The sequence below is a fragment of the Vulpes lagopus genome, chromosome 14 (assembly GCF_018345385.1).
Source record: "Vulpes lagopus strain Blue_001 chromosome 14, ASM1834538v1, whole genome shotgun sequence".
Classification (NCBI taxonomy): domain Eukaryota; kingdom Metazoa; phylum Chordata; class Mammalia; order Carnivora; family Canidae; genus Vulpes; species Vulpes lagopus.
The window spans coordinates 27,285,797-27,300,635 of record NC_054837.1 but is presented as its reverse complement, the minus strand read 5'-3'; the positions used below and the strand labels follow the sequence as shown (position 1 = coordinate 27,300,635).

The window sequence follows — 14,839 nt, the reverse complement described above, 5'->3', positions numbered from 1 at the left end:
AGATAAATTGCTCCTGATAACACCTGAAAGATTATATGGGATAAAAATATGTTCTGGGACAATTATATACAAGATGCTTTTTGCTTATGAGTCACCTCATGAGATTTTAATAGAATTCTTGGGTCTTTGTAATTCTGGGTTATTCCTGATTATAGTCTCTGTATTTTGTGTGTGGGTTTTTTTTTTTTTTAATAGTCTCTGTATTTTGACATCACATTGGATTACTAGAAAAATGATTTATGTCACAAACAGTACTGGGAATCTAACTGGAAATAACCTCTTGAGGAGGTGAAAAGCTAACTCTACAAGGCTTATCTTCAGGCCAAGCAAGCAAGGCAAAAAGCAGGAATCAGAGCACAACTGGTTCTAAATAGAAAATTCTTCCAAATTTTCCATGAACCTCAAGCATTTTTTTTTCCACTTATAGTGAGAATTACTATCAAAGTCTACTTGATTGGGTCAGAGCCCCTTGTCATGTTAACAGAAGACCTGCCCCTCAGCACACTACCTGCACTTGCACGTCAGCTGGTGGCCTTAGCTTTGGGTGCTAACAATGTGCAGGTACCTCAAGCATTTTGTGATGCCTCCTTTCTGGTAGGGAGGAACTGATATTTGGAATGCCAGGGCAATTTCATGCTAAGAGTTGAAGAACAGATAGAATTTGTTATATTTAATTTTCAAAATTACATCTTATATTTTTCAAATATTTCAAATATTAGGATGTGCTCAGGGGATCTTGTATAAAACAAAAACCCTTCAAACCCACCTAAACAGGTGACATTTCATTTCAGCAAATGGGATGAGCAAATTGGAACATAAGGTAGAAAAATGCAGTTAGCGACTTTCTATTTTTCTTGAAGGCAGAGCCTGGCATTGAGCCCCCCGGACAGTGCAGTTCTCTTCGGAGCCAGGTGTGAGTGCCCACTGCCCTGTGGGGGGAAACCCAGGCCTGCTGAAGGCTGCCTGGCACAGCGCTTACTCTGCAGTGCTGGTTGCATCTCAGATGAGTGGAATTGGAAACATTTCATTCTTTCCATTTTGTACAGGATTTAACTTTGACAAAGAAGTGTTTTACTGTTTTATTTTTCTTTTTGTTTAATGAAACACAGGTTGCAGCTAAACTAAGCTGAATTCATTTCTATTTCTTGGTACTCAAAGGCTTACTCAATTTCTGCTGTAAAACTGAAAGCCAGCCACAGTCTTAATTGACTTAATTAAGGATGTGTATATTAATATCCTGAGTTCTCTAAGCCAGGGGTGTTAAAGAGCTATCTTTTCTAAGATATGGTTGCTCCATTATGTCCTTTTCCAGATAGCTTTGGCTCTACAGCACTGTCACTTGTTAAACATCGCTCACAGAGACCTCAAGCCTGAAAATCTGCTTTTCAAGGATAACTCTTTGGTGAGATGACTTGTTTTTCTGCATTTTAGTGTTGTCACTCTCAACACAGTTCGGGAATGGGTGTGTAGGTGTAGATTCAGAGTGCTCTGAATTCATAGTGAAGAAGCGTTAAGCCAAAGTGCTTCCAGCAGCTTAACTTTCCCCACTTCTTTGCTAGAGGCTCAAGGACATTCTGTTATACCCCTTGCACTGATAATTTTGGATGGTACTGATATACATTTGTAAGACTTAAGATTTTGGATATGATTTGGAGGTGATGTTAAAAAGGCAGGAATCTATATGCTGTTAAATATTCCCTTGAAGTGTAATAGTTGTATTTGTCATTAATGCTGATAAGGTTTTTTTTCCTCTCCAGTCTCACCCCCTGCCCCATGTACCATGTCCCACCAAATAAGTTGCTCTGGCAACCATGAAGCTGATGCTGAAAGTGAAGTTGCACCCTGGATTGAAGAGAGATGATGGGCCAGTAGATAGAGTCAGGGGGTACTTTTAGTATTGCATATACAGGTCACAAAACAAGGCTAACTGTGAGTGGGTAAAAATGCTTTACCTCTATGTTACTAAGAAAAATTCCTCAGTATGAATAATTGTGAGGAATCCAGATGTGAGGACTTGCTATTCATAGGCTCAAGGTGTCAGCCAGCACCTCGTGAGAGACAGCTTAAGGTAACTTGTCTTCCACCTGGATTTTCCTTTAGTGTTTACTGACAACTCTGGAGCAAGGACTCCCATTTGTTTTATTTCAGGATGCCCCGGTAAAGTTGTGTGACTTTGGATTTGCCAAAATTGACCAAGGTGACTTGATGACACCCCAATTCACCCCTTATTATGTTGCACCTCAGGTAAGCATTTCTGTTTCTGCCACAGGATGTGTCACCAGGCTGTCTATAGACAAGTTTCTTCTCTTCGACAGCACAAGTGAGTGTGTATTACCAAAGGGAAGGGGAGAAGTCAGCTTCAGAAATCTATAGTCTGCTTAATTAGGTGCAGGCATTTTATTTTATTTTATTTTATTTTTTTAAAGATTTTATTTATTTATTCATGAGAGAGACAGGCAGAGACACAGGTAGAGGGAGAAGCAGTCTCCATGCAGGGAGCCTGACATGGGACTCAATCCCCGGTCTCCAGGATCAGGCCCTGGGCTGAAGGCAGCGCTAAACCGCTGAGCCACCTGGGCTGCCCAGGCATTTTATTTTAAAATCAACTTCTTTTAAAAACAAGGTATGATTTATGTATAATAAAATACTACTTTTAGTGTAGTTTGATGAATTTTGACAGACAGATACTCCTACATGGTCACCACCACAGTCAAGATATGAAACCTTTCCATCATTCCAGAAGCTCTCCTGGACCTTTGTAGTTATTCTGCTCCCCACGTAGTCCCTGGCCGCAGGCAACCACTTATCGACTTTCTGTTGTTATGGGGTAGTTTTGCCTTTTGTAGAAAATCATATGAATGGAACTCATTATACTTGTTGTATTTCACTTCTTTTGCTCAGTACGTGTTTGAAATTCATCCATGTTGCTGTGTCTTTTAGCGTCTTTCAGCGGCTGATTCCTTTTTGTTTTTTTTTTTAAAGATTTTATTTATTTATCCATGAGAGACACAGGGAGAGAGAGAGAGAGGCAGAGACACAGGCAGAGGGAGGAGCAGGCTCCATGCAGGGAGCCCGATGCGGGACCCGATCCCATGACCCCGGGATCACGACTTGGGCATGAAGGCAGGCGCTAAACCACTGAGCCACCCAGGCTGCCCTCCTTTTTGTTGTTAAGTAGTATTCTGTCACAAAGGACTAATATTTGTTTATCCTTTGACTGACCGATGGCCATTTTGGCTTTTTCATTTTTGGCTATTATGAATAAAGCTCGTAGGAACATTCATTTATGTGTTTTGGGGGACATCTTTTCCAAAATGGTTGTACCATTTTACATATTCCCCAGTAATATCTAAGAGTTGCAGTTGCTTCATGGTTCTTACCATCAACTCATGTTTGTTAGTATTTATAATCTTAGTCTATTAGGTCCATAGTATTATTTAATTATTGATTTAATTATAAAGTTTTCTTAATTATATAACTTGAATATTTTCTCAAGTGTTTATTAGACATTCAGTTGTGAAATACGAGTACCTTCTCTTGTGAAGTATGGGCGTAAATCTTTTGCCTGCTTTTTGGTTGTTGGTTTTATAATTGTGAGGTATAAAAAGTTATTATTTTCTGGATACAATTTTTTTGTTGTATATGTGCATTACTTTTTATTGCTACTGCATGAATTGCCACAAACATAGTGCCTTAAAACAACAGTTTATTACCTCATGGTTTTAGAGGTTAGAAGTCTGAAATGGTTTCAGTGTGTTGGCAGGACTGTGTTCCTTCTGGAAGCTCTGGGAGAGAATCCATTACCTTACCTTTTCCACCTTTGAGAGGTGCCTGCATTCTTTGGTTGGTGGCCTCTTTCTTCATTTACAAAGCCAGTACTATAGTATCTTCCAGTATCTTGGACTCTGACCCTCTGGCTTCATTTTCACAATTATGATTACATTAGATATATCCAGACAATCCAGGATAGTTCCCCATCTCAAGATCCTTCATTTAATAAAACCTGCAAAGTCCCTTTTCTGTGTAGGGTAACATATTTACAGGTCCCAGGGATTAGAACATGGACATCTTTGGGAAGCCATTATTCTGCCCATCACATATATATTATGAATATCTCTTTCAGACTGTGGCTTGCTTTTTAGAGTGACAGCCGTTTTTTATTTTTTTAAATTATATTTTTGTTTATTTATTTATTTAAGAAATCTCCACCCGCAGTGTGGGGCATGAGCTCACAACCTGGAGGTCAAGAGTTTCATGCTTCACTGACTGAACCAGCCAGGCACACCAGAAGTTTTTTATTTTGATCAAGTCTAAGTCATTCTTTTTTGGGGGGGGAGGGGAAAAGGGAGAGAGGGAGAGAGGGGAAGGACACAGGGAGAGAGAGAATCCCAAGCAGGCTCCATGTGCAGCATGGAGCCAGACATACGGCTTGATCTCAATCCTGAGATCATGATCTGAGCTTGATGCTTAACTGACTGAGCCATCCAGACACCCCTCACCCATTTTTTTTTTTATTTTTAAATTTTTTTTTTTTAAGATTTTATTTTTATTTATTCATGAGAAACACAGAGAAGAAAGAGAGAGAGAGGCAGAGACACAGGCAGAGGGAGAAGCAGGCTCCATGCAGGGAGCCTGACTGACATGGGACTTGATCCCGGGTCCTCAGGATCATGCCCCAGGCTGAAAGCAGGACTAAACTGCTGAGCCACCTGGGCTGCCCTCATTTTTTTTTTTTTTTTTAATGGTTGGTGGTTTTGTTCCTAAGAGATTTTTCTGTACCCATGTACATCATTTTTCTCATGTTTTCTTATTAAAGGTTATAGCTTTAGCTTTTTTTTTTTTTTAAAGATTTTATTTATTTATTTATGAGAGACACAGAAAGAGAGAGAGAGAGGCAGAGACACAGGCAGAGGGAGAAGCAGGCTCCATGAAGGGAGCCTGACGTGAGACTCAGTCCCAGGTCTCCAGGATCACGCCCTGGGCTGAAAGGCAGCGCTAAACCGCTGAGCCACCCGGGCTGCCCCAGCTTTTCTTTATAAGATTTATTTATTTATTTTAGAGAGAGCATGAGGAGGGGGGGAGGGGGAAGGAGTCAGATGCTTAAGTAGGGGGAGGGGCAAAGGGAGAAGGAGAGAAGCCGACTCCCTGCTGAGCATAGAGCTTGCCTTGGGGTTTGATCCCATGATCCTGAAATTATGACCTGAACCGAGATCAAGAGTTGGATGCTTAACCAACTGAGCCACCTGGGGTGCCCCCCCACCCTTTAATTAGGCTCCATGTGTAGCACGTAGCCCAGTGCAGGGCTTAAACTCAAAATCATGAAATCAAGAACTGAGCTGAGATCAAGAGTCAGATGCTTAACCAGTTGAGCCCTCCAGGTACTTCTGTAGTTTTATTTAGCTTTTACCTTTTGGACTATGATTCATTTGAGGTGTGTGGTGTGGGTGTGTGTAGAATAAAGGTCAAGGGTTTTTTTTCCTTATGGTTGTCAAGTTTCCACATTATTTGTTGAAAAGAATAACCTTATATCATTGAATTACCTTACAATTTTGTCAAACCGAATTATCTTGCTGTTTTGTCAAAAATCAATTGACCAGGGGCACCTGGGTGGCTCAGTCACTTAAGCATCTGACTTGATTTTGGCTCAAAGTCACAATCTCAGGGTCGTGGGATGGAGCCCTGTGTCAGGCTCTGGGCTTAGCACAGAGTCTGCTTGAGATTCTCTTTCTCCCTCTCCTTTGGCCCCCTCCTCCTTCAAATAAATAAATAAGTAAATATCTTAAAAGAAATCAATTGACCATATGTGTTAGTCTGTTCTAGTCTATTTTGTCTATCCTTGCAGCAATATCATGTGGATTACTATAGGTTTATATTAAGTTTTGACCTCAGATATCAGATAGTATAAGAAGTCCTTCAATTTTATTCTTTTTAAAAAATATTTTATTTATTTGATCAAGAGCAAGCGAGAGAGAGAGAGAGCAAGGGAGGGGGTAGACAGAGAGGAAGAAGCAGACTTTCCACTGAGCAGGGAGTCTGATGTAGGATAGGATTCAACCCCAGGATGCTGGGATCATGACCTGAATGAAAGGCAGATGCTCAACTGACTAAACCACCCAGGTGCCCCAAATTTATTCTTTTTTCGAAATTGTTAGGATTATTCTGAATCTTTTGTACTTCTCTATGTTTTATTTATCTTTTAAAGATTTTACTTATTTATTTGACAAAGGGCGCACACAGCAGGGGGAATGGCAGAGGGAAAGGGAGAAGCAGGCTCCCCACTGAGCAGGGAGTCCAATGTGGGGCTTGATCCTAGGATCCCTGGATCATGATCTGAGCCAAAGGCAGATATTTAATCGACTGAGCTACCCAGGCACCCTACTTTTTCTTTCTTTCTTTTCTTTCTTTTCCCTTCCTTCCTTCCTTCCTTCCTTCCTTCCTTCCTTCCTTCCTTCCTCCCTTCCTTTCGATTTTATTTATTTATTTATGAGACCCACAGAGAGAGGCAGAGGCAGAGGGAGAAGAGGGCTCCATGCAGGGAGCCCGATGTGGGACTCGATCCCCGAACTCCAAGATCACTCCCTGAGCCAAATGCAGATGCTCAACCACTGAGCCACCCAGGCATCCCCTTACTTTTCTATAAATTTTAAAATTCACTTCTCTAAAATGGAAAAGTCTCCTGGGATTTGATTTGGATTGTGTTTAATTAATCTATTGATGAATATGGAGAGAGTTGACGTCTTAACAATATTAAGTCTTCCAATCAGTAAACATGATAGATCTTTTTATTTAGGTCTTTAATTTTTCTCAGAAGTGTTTGTATTTCTTGGTGTATAGGCTTTATACATATTTTTTTAGGTTTATTCCTAGATTTTATATTTTTGGATGCTGTTGGGAATTATATTTTTAATAATTTCATTTTCCAGTTGTTTGTTGTGCTTGCAGAAGTACAAATGACTTTTGATCCCTTATATCTTGCTAAATTCACTTATCATTTATAGTAGATTTTTGTAGGTTTGTTAAGATTTTCTACGTATAAAATCATGTTTTCTGTGAATAATAACAGTTTTACTTTGCTCTTTCCAGTACATTTGCCTTTTTTTTTCCTTTTCCTTGCCTTATTGTACTGGCTAGGCCCACTAGCTGAATATACGTGATTAGAGCTGGGGGATCCTTGGGTGGCTTAGCGGTTTGCCGCCTGCCTTTGGCCCAGGGCATGATGCTGGAGTTCCTGGATCGAGTCTCACATCTGGCTCCTTGCGTGGAGGCTGCTTCTCCCTCTGCCTGTGTCTCTGCCTCTCTCTCTTTCTCTCTCTCTCTTTTTGTGTCTCTCATGAATAAATAAATAAAATCTTTTAAAAAAATAAGTAATTAGAGCAGACATTCTTGCCTTATTCCTGATCTTAGAAAAAGATGTTCAGTCTTTTCCCATTAAGCATATTAACGGTGTTGTAGATGCCCTATTTTGGATTGAGGAAGTTTTCTTCTATTCCTAGTTTACTGAAGGGAATGTGTTAAATTTTGTCCAGTGCTTGTTTTTGCATCTGTTGGGCTGATGATATATTTTTCTTCTTTCTTTTGTTAATGTGATGAATTCATTGATTTTTGAATGTTATACTAATTTTACATTCCTGGGACAGACTCTGCTCAGTCATGATATACTTATCTTCTTGCTTGATTTGATTTGCTAGTATTTTGTTAATGATTTCTAACAAGAGAGATGTTGGTCTATAATCTTTTTTTTATAGTGTGTTTGCTTGTTTTCAGAGTATTAGGGTAATGCTAACCTTAGACAGTTAGTTGGGAAATGTATCCTGGTTTATTTGCTGAAACAGTTTTGCAATTGCTGAAAGAGTTTGGAATCTTCATTGAAAGTTTTAAATGATTTAATCCATTTTTTAAAAGATTTATTTATTTATTCATTCATGAGAGGCACAGAGAGAGAGGCAGAGACATAGGCAGAGGGAGAAGCAGGCTCCCTGCAGGGAGCCCGATGTGGGACTTGATCCCTGGACCCCAGGATCACACCCTGAGCCAAAGTCAGATGCTTAACCACTGAACCACCTAGGCATCCCTGATTTAATCAATCTTAAAATAGGTATATAGATTAGTTGAATTTTTTATTTCTTTAGCCGTTTTTCAAGAAATTTGACTACTTGTTGAATTTATTGGCATAAAATTATGGTAATCTGTTATTAATTTTTGAAATATCTTTAGAATCTGTAGAGACAGATGTGAATAGTAGTTATGCCTTGAAGTGGGCTTGCTGCACCTGCTGTTAGTCATTTAGTGTAGGGGGTAGGTGGCTGAGTCAGTCTGCTCAGAAGTTGAGCTGAGTTTGAGCTTTCTTGTTGCTATGGTTCTGTTCAGTGCACCACTGGCATCCCTCTCTTGTTGCCTTGTGCCTAGTGTGGGGGCTGGGAGTACCACCGGGTATTATTTATTTATTTAATTTTCATGTTCCTTTTCCACTGTTAGCTTTGGCCGCACCTGTGTGCTTATGCATGCACCTGTACACCTGTGCCTCAGAGGGGCTCTCGAGTCACAATCTTTCTCCTCCCCTAGCAGTAGATTATGCTTGCCTGCCTGGCAGAGGATGACAACAGCTAAGGATGGGGAGGTACATGTTTTCTGAACCAGCCCCAGTCTTCTTGTGCAGGGGTCCTGTTGAGCATGTGGCAGAAGTCTGTGTGGAAGAATCTGTGAAGGGTGCAGATTCCCCTTGTTTCTGTGATTCCTACAGAGTCTGCCAACCCCTCATGGTAGCCCACACTTTGCCTTTAGCAGTTTGCTGAAAATTTAGCTGAATTCTTTTTACTCGTGTAGTGTGCTATAGTGCTTACTCCCAGGCTCTGTCATAGATGAGCCATTTTTCACATCTTGCCTCTTGGAAGGGCCTTTCTTTAGATTGCAGGGTACTTCATTGCCTCGAGACCTCTGATCTGTAGGGTTCAAGAAAAGTGAGATGTTGTAGTTTAGCTTTTCCTTGCTGTTACAGTGGGAGTAACACTCCAGCTTTCTACATTCTAAACAGAAACAAGTCCTAGCAGTTTGACTAGGATGTAGGTATTTGTTTTTCCTGCTAGGGGTTTGTTGAGTTCCTTGGATCTGTTAGTTTATGGTGTTTATCAATTCAGAAAATTTTTCAGACATTTCTTTAAATATTTTTCTGCTTGTCCTTTCTGCCTTTTTTTCTGAGACTCCAATTACATGTGTGTTAGATCATACAGAGTACTGAAGTTCTGATCTTTTTTTTTTTTTTTTTTTTTTTTTTAGGTTTTATTTTTAAGTAATGTGCATCTAATGTGGGGCTCAATCTCAAGACCCTGAGATCAAGAGTCTCATGTTCTACCAACTGAGCCAGCCAGGCACTCCCATGATTTTTTTTTTTCCCATCTTTTTTTCTATCTGCTTCACTTTGGCCAAGTTCTATTGCTAGGTTTTCGATTTCACTATTTTCTTCTGCACTAATTTGTGAATTTCATCATTTCACATTTATATCATGTTTCCCTTCTCATTTTGTTCATGTTTACCTTTAAGTACCTCAACATATTTAATAACATATTTAAATCCTTGTATGCTGATTGTATCAGCTCTGCCATTTCTGAGTCTGCTTATTGACTGATTTCTTTCCTTCCTGGTTATAGATCACATTTCCTGATTATGGATTACATTTTCCTGCTTCTTTGAATATCTTAAATTTTGATTGGATTCTGGATGCTGTAATATTATCTTGGTAAATGTTGGGGTTTTGTTGTCATTTTAAAGTATTAAAGATTGTTTTGGTGAGTGGTAAGTTACATGCAGATTGACTTTGTTGTCTTGAAGCTTGCTGCTCAGTTCTGCCAGGGCAAGTCTAGATTAGGCTTGATCCTAGGGCTACCTCAGCCCTGCTATCTAGAGGAAAATTTCTGGTCTCCTATTGATGCCCCAATGATCAATAAGGTCTCTTTACTTTGGCTAGTTGGACCTCACATATCTTCTAGACTTTTGTAACATTAGACTTACTCTCAGCTTAGAGATCCCTGGTGGTGGTTCTAATAGCTGGTTGCTTTGTTGGCCTCATGGAATCTTATTCTGTTATGTGCAACTTACTATATTTAGTCAAAGATCAAAGGGTTCCTTATGCAGATTTTTGGGTACCTTCCCTACAGCTGGTATTCTCCATAAATTTCATCCACACTGCTGAACTCCTGTGAGCCCTATGTACACTGCTTAGATTCTCTTTCTCTGCATTGCTCTTGAATCTTTGTCAAAGATCAATCGAATGTATATGTGTGGGTTTAATTTGGATTTTCTGTTCTGTTCCAGTGATCTTCGTGTCTGTCTTTATACCCATACCTTACTGGTTTGATTACTGTTGGTTTATTATAACTATTGAGATAAGGTAGTGTTAGCTCTCCAACTTAGTTCTTATTCATAGTTGTTTCTAATTTCTTTGCATTTCCATATGACCTTTATTTTATTTTTTTAAGGATTGTATTTATTTATTTATTTATTTTTTGAGAGCAGAGTGAAAGAGAGAGAGAGAGTGAGCACAAGCTGGGATAAGGGGTAGAGGGAGATCGAGAAGCAGGCTCTCCACTGAGCAGGGAGCCCAATGTGGGGCTCGATCCCAGGACCCTGGGGTCATGACCTGAGCCAAAGGCAGATGCTTAACTGACTGAGCCACCCTCCATATAAACTTTAGAATCAGCTGTTAATTTCTACAAAAAACCCTGCTGGGATTTTGACTGGGGTTGTTTTAGAGGTATGGTTCAATATGGGAACACAGATATCTGAACAACACTGAGCATTTTAGCCCACGAACAAGCTGTATTGCTCCATTTATTTTTGCCTTTAGTTTTTCTCAGCAATACTTGTGTGGTTTTCAGTGTATAGATCTTTCTCATCTTTATTAGATTTATTCTTACTATGTTTTATGCTGTTATAAATGGCATTTTCTTTTTTCAGGTTTTTTTAAAAAAAAATATTTATTCATGAGAAACAGAGAAAGGCAGAGACATAGGCAGAGGGAGAAGCAGGCTCCCTGCAGGGAGCCTGATGTGGATTCGATCCCAGGACCCCAGGATCATGTCCTGAGCCGAAGGCAGACGCTCATCCACTGAGCCACCCAGGCGTCCCTCTTTTTTCAGGTTTAATTAATTCACCTTATTCTTGTATAAAAACACTATGTGGTGGTCATAGTTGGAACCTGGGTCCTCCACATGGAGACTCTGATGTAGGTCTTTACAAGGTGATCAGTAAATTCCTGACACGGAGACTTGGTGAACAGTCTCTTTCCAGAGTGTCGGAGTGAGGCTGCTGTAAGTCTTGGAGATGGCACTGAAGGTCGCTCTGGCAAAGTTGGCCCAGGTACAATGAAGCTCCTAGCTGAGGTGTGGCAGCTGTCAACGTCTGCCATCAACAGCTTCATGGGCACAGGGCTAAGACAGTAGTGTGGGTCTGGGTGTGAGGAGGAAGCAAACTAGTGCAGAGTCACAGCATCCTGTCACCTTGCAAGGAATCTGGGGGTTTGCCAGCATTGTTCCCCTAGGGGTCTCACTGCACAGGACAGTTGAGAGCTTGGCCAGGATGATGGTCTCATGGATGGCAGTGGTTGCATCCTGAGCACTTAACACCCAGACCAACATGACTGTTACAGTCCTTGATGGCAGCAGGTACCTTGAACTTGATCTACTGGCCAGCACTGTTCTGCTTTTATATACATGTAAGGGATGTCCATGTCTCCAAGAAAAAGTCCATGATCTCAGATGCCTTGATGGGCAGGAAGAAGAGCTAAATCTCTTCCAAGGACTTGATCCTCTTATCCTTGACCTGGCCAAACACTGATATGCTGGTTGTAAGAGGGAAAAAAGGTTTTTGAAAGTTTGTGTTTTCTGGAGGGTTTTTTTTTTTTTTATTGTTAACTGCTAGTGTCTACCCTCTTTCAGCATTCTTTTTCAGCATTCTTTCTCAAGTTTTAGGTTATTGGTGTTGTTTTCAGTAAATTGTCCCCTTTGGTCTGACTCTGACAGGTATTGGAGGCACAGAGAAGGCATCAGAAGGAGAAATCTGGCATCATACCTACCTCGCCAACACCCTACACTTATAACAAGGTAGGGGAAGAGACACTTACCTGCAGCCTTCATGTGTAGCCCCTATTCTCCTGTGAGGTGTTTGTGGTCCTTTGGGAATGTGACTAATTCCATTCTTATCTTTTAATATTCCTACCCAAAAGGCTGGCAGCAACCACACATGCAGAAGAGTACTTGGAATTCAGGTTTTTGTGTCTGATGAAATATGAAATAAGGTTCATAACAATTGAGGTTTTGCAGCAGGAACCAAGGGCAATCAATGGTCACTTGTAGGTTATTTATTTGGATAGTTTATAGTCCACTGACCACATTTAAAAGATGTGGTTGCCTTGCTTTTTTCAGGTAGAGGCCATTTCTCAGAACATTCCATGGCCATTTATGGTATCAGTCTTTCTTCCCATAAAATACCCAACTTAGAATAGTGTCTGCGACATACAGCAGGTGTTCCTGGTCTTACAGTTCTCAGTCTGTGGCCTACACATCTAATATCTCTATTCTAAAACAAAGAGGATTAGGACTTCTTAAAGCAGGCCCTGGGGTCGCAGAGTAGATCAGAAAAATAATGATGCTGCTTGGGGACTCAGGGCTGAATATAGATGACAGAGGGACCCGAGGGTGGTAAAAAGGCAGGTCAGCTCTTCTTGGGTCCCACATATTTCTAAGCATGTGCACACATTCACACACATAAACACAGGCTCCTCTGCCACTCAGGACCCTGTTCTTTGCACTGTCACTGGCACAGTGTGACCAGAACCCTAAACATCTACTTTCATTGCCATTCTTACCCTACAAACTCAAAACCATGGTCAGCTCTCTTATGTAGTGAAGGTTTGAGGACTATGCTGATTATGGCATCAGAGTCAGAAACTGCTTCCTGCTTCTTAATGCACACAGGAAAGGCGTGGTAGAAGCACTTAAATGACATTAATTTACTCACTAAAATTTTCTCAGCATGAATGCAATGGATTCTTGTGTGATATATTATTTTCCACAAGTATTTTTGTCTTATTTTCCTATTCCATTTTGTGAACCTAGTGGTGCTCATGCATTAGCATGACATTCATAAAAATTACACATTGCAGATGAGTAGCATGTTGAAATAAACAGCTCCTTTATTTTTGAGTGTATATATATTAGTTTAGAGATAATCCTCTTTATATTGGCAGCTAAATGAACACTGCTACATTTGCAAATAATTTTTAACAAAAATACATAATAGGATGTAATTAAGTTTTTAGAAGTTAAATACATCAATCTTCATAAAAACAAAAAGTAGTATCAGTTTTCTCGTCTGGAAAGTGAGGGATTTGAACTATTTTTAGGATTCCTTTTACTTCTGTAATTTTTTTTTTAACGTTTCATTTATTTGATAGAGAGTATGAGCATGGTGAGGAGCAGAGGGAGAAGGAGAAGCAGACTCCCCCCTGAGCAGGGATCCCAACTCAGGGCTCTATTCCAGGATCTCCAGTTTATGACCTGAGCTGAAGGCAGATGCTTAACTGACTGAGCCACTCAGGCGCCTCACCTCTATAATTTTATAATTATGGTCTGTAGCATAGGTCATGTCATCTACAAATACTGATTAGTATGATGCCAAAACATAGGTGGGAGTAGCTGAGACATCCCATTTTCTAGGCTTCTCTCATCAGGACACTGTGTGGTATGAAAATAGCATGTGGCTGCAATGACAGGCTCCCTTGGCTTCCTTTCTCAAGCAGACAGACACTGCTTTTGTCCTGTGACTCAAGATAGGCTTGAATTGAAACCTCTGAAGACCCAGTATCGAGGCAGGTGGAGTTGCATTTAACTAAATTACGAGTCTACGAGTCTGTTACTAATAATCATGCTGTGACTGTAGCCCATGAAGGCACCTTAATACCTACAGACAAAATAGTTGGTGGCAGTTTCCTTTCTTTCAGAGTATCTTCTCCAGGAATGGTGTATGGTCCTGCAGATGGGTACAGTGAGTCATCTGTGGTCAGAGGAGTGCTTTTCGACCTCCTATTCTTCCCTCTAGTGCCTCTTCCTGATCTTTGTCAAACTGCTTTGGGCCTTTACAAAATGACTTGTGCTGTTTTATGGGGTCAGCCTGCCTGTGTCTTAGCTGCTTTGTGCTTGCAGCCTCAACCTTGCTCAGGTTGACAGCGTACATGTTTCCCAACCAGTTGACTTATCTCTGTTATTTCTCTGGCTGGAGGTGAAGTATCTTACACCTGTACCCAAGGATCAGCTACTAGCTTGGGCCTGAGCAGTGAGAATAAAAGTAACTGTTTATTTCACATTAGACTGGCCTTGTGTGCTGGTGTGTGTGTGTGTATATATATATATAGTGTTGGTGGCATAGAAAACATATGATGGAGAGAAAGGTTAGTTCCCTTAAGACTTCCTGAAACTTTTCCAGTCTCTGTGAGGTGATTTTTGGAGATATCAGCCTGGGTATGTCAGGGGCTATTTCTGGGCTGGTCCTGTGGGCTTTATTTTGGGGCTGTGCCTCTGCCATAAGTGACAATTCTCATTTTCCTTTCAGAGCTGTGACTTGTGGTCCCTAGGGGTGATTATCTACGTGATGTTGTGCGGATACCCTCCTTTTTACTCCAAACACCACAGCCGGACTATTCCAAAGGATATGCGGAGAAAGATCATGACAGGCAGTTTTGAGTTCCCAGAAGAAGAGTGGAGCCAGATCTCAGAGATGGCCAAAGATGTTGTGAGGAAGTGAGTCCCCAGGCTGGGGAGTGGGGAGGCCAAGGAGGCTTTAAGATGGT

General features: G+C 40.7%; 1 protein-coding gene across 2 annotated transcripts in view; it reads left to right on the top strand.

Moving 5' to 3' along the window:
* MAPKAPK5 (MAPK activated protein kinase 5) overlaps positions 1-14,839 on the top strand; it is a 40,804-nt gene that overhangs the window by 18,146 nt on the left and 7,819 nt on the right. For both annotated transcript variants that reach the window (XM_041728552.1, XM_041728551.1), the window contains exons 6-9: positions 1,313-1,402; positions 2,149-2,244; positions 12,015-12,095; positions 14,602-14,789. In XM_041728552.1, the coding sequence (XP_041584486.1) occupies positions 1,313-1,402; positions 2,149-2,244; positions 12,015-12,095; positions 14,602-14,789 (455 nt within the window). The remainder of the gene's footprint in view (positions 1-1,312; positions 1,403-2,148; positions 2,245-12,014; positions 12,096-14,601; positions 14,790-14,839) is intronic.